Below are 6,188 nucleotides of genomic sequence, written 5' to 3'. Positions count from 1 at the left end.
CTGATTCGAACCCGGGATTGTAGTGACGTCTCTTGCGCCGAGACGCAGTGCCTTAGACCGCTGCGCCACTCGGGATATATGTCATGCAAGAACAGGAACATGAATGTAAGAAAAGGAGTGTGTGTGTGTGTGTTACACCTGGAGGTGTTGAGAACCAAGGCGTCCTCCAGCAGAGTGTGATTTGATTGTTACGTGGAGCAGACCATTGCTGAAATACCAGTCCACCGTATCCTACTAGAACAGCCTCAGATATAGCTGCAAGCTGTAACTAGTCCTGATATTTGGCAGTCTCAGCCAGGTACAACACCTAACAGTGCGTGGCCTGCAGGCCTGCCTAAGACTGGAGCAAAGCAGCGGGCTAGGAACTGCTCTTTGTCAGCTGTTCCTGTCGGTTGTCTGAAGAACAAGGTGCTTTCTGTATCCTTCAGTGGCCACGCATACAAAGACCTTTGAAATGTTTCCATCCTTCTCGAATGTAATGTGATTTGTGGATTTAAATAAAGTAGTTAAAAGTGTGTGTACCTCAGAGGCGTTGAGTGCCAGGGCGTCCTCCAGCAGAGTGTGTGCGTGCGCACTGAGGCCGTGGCGCAGAAGCAGATTGGCAGCGTTGACGAGGGGCAGGTGGCGCTGGGTGGGCGGAGCCGAGGCCAGGGAGTGGCGCAGACACTGCAGCGAGCTGGTACCGTTACTCTTCGCCCGCCAGAACAACGCCGCCTCGTTCTGGAGCAACCAGCCAGGGGCGCTATCCTGGAGGAGAGGAGGATTTACACGGTCTGAAGACGGATCATTTCCTATTACAACTGTGGAAGGCTGTTTATTCTGACAGAACAGCCCAAAGCCATCGCATTTCTAGGACAGTAGTGGAGGATATTTCTGATATGAAACGACGTGTCTCTGTTCTACGGCGCTCACCTTCTTCATGGCTCGGGCTATACTGGCACCAGCCTGCTCCAAACTCCAGCCTCTGCTGCGAGACAGCAGTACCTGCACACACACACACACACACACACACAGGATCAGCGCACAGTGACACACTTCAACCCTGCTCCAGTGGGGCAGCTCTGTGGCTGACTCAGTGGTGCTCCCAGTGGTGAAGATGGGTACTGTGACAGAAAACACATTTCTGTTGTCTCTGTATAATGGATTAATAAAGATGGTATTGTATTGAATCCAAAGTCCAGTCTCTAAAATATGTTGATGTTACAGACCACCTATCCAACACACGCACTGACCTGGGTGGCGTGGGGGTCTGGCAGCTCCTTGTCCTCCAAGGTCCAGCCCACAGAAGCAGGCAGGTCAGCTGGAGGGGGCTGGAGCACAGGGCCACAGTCTGGAGAAGCCAGGGAGGAGGGAGGGGGTCCGGTACCGTACAGCACCGTCTGGAGGCTGAACACAGATCAGTGAGGTCAGCAAATACATGAATGTCATATCATACATGTTACGCAAACCATGCTGAGGAAGAGGCTCTACGAGTCAACACAATCGTCCAGCACACACACGGCTTCAAGATACAACACACACCATGTTAGAAACTGGCACAAAAAGGTAGCATATACAAACAACCTGGCACACGCTAACCCGGGGCCCAGTGTCTAACACGCTAACCCGGGGCCCAGTGTCTAACACGCTAACCCGGGGCCCAGTGTCTAACACGCTAACCCGGGCCCAGTGTCTAACACGCTAACCCGGGCCCAGTGTCTAACACACTAACCCGGGGCCCAGTGTCTAACACGCTAACCCGGGGCCCAGTGTCTAACACGCTAACCCGGGGCCCAGTGTCTAACACGCTAACCCGGGGCCCAGTGTCTAACACGCTAACCCGGGGCCCTGTGTCTCAACACACTCAACCTGGGGCCCAGTGTCTAACACACTAACCCGGGGCCCAGTGTCTAACACGCTAACCTGGGGCCCAGTGTCTAACACACTAACCCGGGGCCCAGTGTCTAACACACTAACCCGGGGCCCAGCGTCTAACACACTAACCTGGGGCCCAGTGTCTAACACACTAACCCGGGCCCAGTGTCTAACACACTAACCTGGGGCCCAGTGTCTAACACGCTAACCCGGGGCCCAGTGTCTAACACACTAACCCGGGGCCCAGTGTCTAACACACTAACCTGGGCCCAGCGCCTAACACACTAACCCGGGGCCCAGTGCCTAACACACTAACCCGGGGCCCTGTGTCTAACACACTAACCCGGGGCCCTGTGTCTAACACACTAACCCGGGGCCCAGTGTCTAACACACTAACCCGGGGCCCAGTGTCTAACACACTAACCCGGGGCCCTGTGTCTAACACACTAACCTGGGGCCCTGTGTCTCAGGTGGGAGGTAGAAGGTGGGTAGCAGGTGGGCGGGGGGGATGACAGGAAACTCATCAGCACAGTCTGCCCTCCGAGGCCACAGCAGCCTCTGAATGTCCTACAGACAAAACACACGCAGTCAACTCCACAGAACCTTTAGACTGTCCTGCCAAACACAGCACAAAGCCCACTATCCACACACACTAATAAATCCTGCCACACACACACACACAGTTTGAACTCACTTCGGTGGGGGAGGCCTGGTGGCCCCAGAGGGCTGCAGGCTCAGGGTCTCCGGACACAGAGGGGTGGAAGTGTGAGCTGGTGGTCTGGTTGGTGCTTGGCTCCGACACCAGAGCAACGCTGCCCGCCACAGAGACCTCCTCTCCAAACTGGATGTGGTGGACGTGCTCAAACAGGTCTCCACGGTGATAACGCACCGGCAGGTCCAAGGGGCAGAACAGGCTGCTCTGTTGTTGGCCCAGACGACACATCTGGTGGTTGCCTGAACAAAACAACTCATTATTGATGCACTATTTTATGTTTACCAAGGTGAATAGACAGAATTAACTGCCCATCTCTAAATGGACATATACATTTATATAAAACTCAAATCAAAATGTTATTGGTCACATACATATGGTTAGCAGATGTTATTGGTCACATACACATGGTTAGCAGATGTTAATGCGAGTGTAGCGAAATGCTTGTGGTTCTAGTTCCGACAGTGCAGTAATATCTAACAAGTCATCTAACAATCCCCCCCAACAACTACCTTATACAATCCATCTAAAGGGGTGAATGAGAATATGTACATGTAAGTATATGGATGAACGATGACTGCTCATCCATATACACTGTCTGTATTTGTGTGTGTGTGTGTGTGCATCTGTGAGTGTGTATCCAATTTGTAAGTCGCTCTGGATAAGAGTGTCTGCTAAATGACTTAAATGTAAATGTAAATGTATTGCGCTTTGTGTGTGTGTATTGCATTCAAGTGTGTGTATTGCATGTGAGTGTGTGTGTATATTGTGTGCGAGTGTGTGTGCGTATATATTGTGTGCAAGTGTGTGTGTGAGTATATATTGCGTGTGAGTGTGTGTGTATAGTATCTCACCCAGCTGTGCCTCCTTGGCCATCTGGGTCTCGTGGATGATGTTGCGGAGGATCTGCTCTTCCTGCAGTAGCTTGTATTTGTCCAGGGCCTCCTGCTGACGCAGGTAGTGGTCATGCTGTTTCTGGTATTCCTTCAGCTCGTTCAGCGTGCGCTGCAGAGACCTGGGGGGTGTGACAGAACACATATAGCTAGCCAGAGGCCTACTGACAGGTCACTGTGCTGTTATACACCGAGTGTACAAAACATTAAGAACACCTTCCTAATATTGAGTGGCTCCCATTGCCCTCAGAACAGACTCAATTCGTCAGGGCATGGACTCTACAAGGTGTTGAAAGCGTTCCACAGGGACTCTACAAGGTGTTGAAAACGTTCCACAGGGACTCTACAAGGTGTTGAAAGCCTTCCACAGGGACTCTACAAGGTGTTGAAAGCGTTCCACAGGGACTCTACAAGGTGTTGACGTCCACAGGACTCACAAGGTGTTGAAAGCTCCCACAGGGACTCTACAAGGTGTTGAAAGCGTTCCACAGGGACTCTACAAGGTGTTGAAAGCGTTCCACAGGGACTCTACAAGGTGTTGAAAGCCTTCCACAGGGACTCTACAAGGTGTTGAAAGCGTTCCACAGGGACTCTACAAGGTGTTGAAAGCGCTCCACAGGGACTCTACAAGGTGTTGAAAGCGTTCCGCCAGGGACTCTCACTAAGGTGTTGAAAGCGTTCCACAGGGACTCTACAAGGTGTTGAAAGCCTTCCACAGGGACTCTACAAGGTGTTGAAAGCGTTCCACAAGGGACTCTACAAGGTGTTGAAAGGCTCGCTTCCACAGGGACTCTACAAGGTGTTGAAAGCCTTCCACAGGGACTCTACAAGGTGTTGGAAAGCTGTCTCCACAGGGACTCTACAAGGTGTTGAAAGCTGTTCCACAGGGACTCTACAAGGTGTTGAAAGCGTTCCACAGGGACTCTACAAGGTGTTGAAAGCGTTCCACAGGGACTCTACAAGGTGTTGAAAGCGTTCCACAGGGATGCTGACCCATGTTGACTCCAATGCTTCCCACAGTTGTGTCAAGTTGACTGGATGTCCTTTGGGTGGTACACCATTCTGTATACACACAGGAAACTGTTGGGCGTGAAAAACACAGCAGGGACGGCAGTGTAGCCTAGTGGTTAGAGGATTGGACTAGTAACCGAAAGGTTGCAAGTTCAAATTCCCGAGCTGACATGGTACAAAATCTGTCGTTCTGCCCCTGAACAGGCAGTTAACCCACTGTTCCTAGGCCGTCATTGAAAATAAGAATTTGTTCTTAACTGACTTGCCTAGTAAAATAAAGGTAAATAAATAAAAATTGCAGTTCTTGACACCAAGACAAAATCTTTTGTCTTTACCCTCAATGGCACACATACACAATCCATGTCAGAACTGTCACAAGGCTTAAGCAATCCTTCTTTTAACCCGTCTCCTCTCCTTCATCTACACTGATAGAAGTGGATTTAACAAGTGACATCAATAAGAGATCACAGCTTTCACCTGGATTCCCTGGTCGGTCTGTCATGGAAAGAGCAGGTGTTCATAATATTTTGTCGACTCAGGCTATTTTCAGCATTGTAACCGGTGCCACATGAAGAGGAAGTCTGTGTCCACAAACAATACTTCCCTTCCCATCAAATCCCCTTCAAAATGGTTCCTCACTCTCTATGAACCTAACCACACCCTGAGCAGTGAGGCGCTGTGCCTTTACCTGTGTTGGGCCTCCAGGCGCTGCTCCAGTTTCTGCTGACAGAGGACAGCGTGCTTCCTCCTCAGGGCCTGCTCAAAACCCAGCTGGGCCTGGAGAGCCTGCTCATAGCACAGCACTGAGTGGTTATACTCCCCAGCATCTAAAGACAAAGAGGATAGAGGACAGGAGGTAGAGACAGACAGAGATAAATAATCTATTAGAGATGATTCACTCGTCTAGTATAAATGGAGAGAGAACTGAAGGTCAGGGCCGGTAACATTGACAATAAATCAGCAGGAATACACTTCCTGAGCACCTGAAGAAAACCATGCCAACAAGCACTGCAGTCACATCCTACATCCATATTCACTGCATAACTGTTGGAGAAATTATTGCTATACTCCAGTTTTGTAAAAAAATCCAACTGTCAGTGTATCAGCCTCCTGTCAGTGTATCAGCCTAGTGTCTAAGCCTCCTGTCAGTGCATCAGCCTAGTGTCTAAGCCTCCTGTCAGTGTATCAGCCTCCTGTCAGTGCATCAGCCTAGTGTCTAAGCCTCCTGTCAGTGATCAGCTCAGTGTCTAAGCCTCCTGTCAGTGTATCAGCCTAGTGTATAAGCCTCCTGTCAGTGTATCAGCCTAGTGTCTAAGCCTCCTGTCAGTGTATCAGCCTAGTGTCTAAGCCTCCTGTCAGTGTATACAGCCCTAGTGTATAAGCCTCCTGTCAGTGTATCAGCCTCTCAGTGTCAGTATGAGCCTCCTGTCAGTGCATCAGCCTAGTGTCTAAGCCTCCTGTCATATCAGCCTAGTGTCTGCTCTCCTGTCAGTGTATCAGCCTAGTGTATAAGCCTCCTGTCAGTGCATCAGCCTAGTGTCTAAGCCTCCTGTCAGTGTATCAGCCTAGTGTATCAGCCTCCTGTCAGTGCATCAGCCTAGTGTCTAAGCCTCCTGTCAGTGTATCAGCCTAGTGTATCAGCCTCCTGTCAGTGCATCAGCCTAGTGTCTAAGCCTCCTGTCAGTGTATCAGCCTAGTGTATCAGCCTCCTGTCAGTG

General features: G+C 50.6%; 1 protein-coding gene across 1 annotated transcript; it reads right to left on the bottom strand.

The window, feature by feature from the left end:
- Nucleotides 1-522: 522 nt before the first annotated feature.
- Nucleotides 523-5,297, bottom strand: LOC135530152 (tetratricopeptide repeat protein 17-like; the record flags this gene model as incomplete). Its single annotated transcript, XM_064958529.1, has 7 exons — nt 523-747; nt 913-984; nt 1,233-1,386; nt 2,306-2,421; nt 2,549-2,808; nt 3,421-3,581; nt 5,159-5,297. Coding segments are annotated over 7 exons (1,127 nt in total), but the record flags the coding sequence as incomplete, so codon positions are not given.
- Between the last annotated feature and the right edge of the window lie 891 nt (nt 5,298-6,188).

Source organism: Oncorhynchus masou, unplaced genomic scaffold (assembly GCF_036934945.1).
Source record: "Oncorhynchus masou masou isolate Uvic2021 unplaced genomic scaffold, UVic_Omas_1.1 unplaced_scaffold_12773, whole genome shotgun sequence".
In the NCBI taxonomy this organism is placed as follows: Eukaryota; Metazoa; Chordata; class Actinopteri; order Salmoniformes; family Salmonidae; genus Oncorhynchus; species Oncorhynchus masou.
The sequence above is the reverse complement of the archived record's forward strand: the minus strand, read 5'-3'. Positions and strand labels throughout refer to the sequence as shown.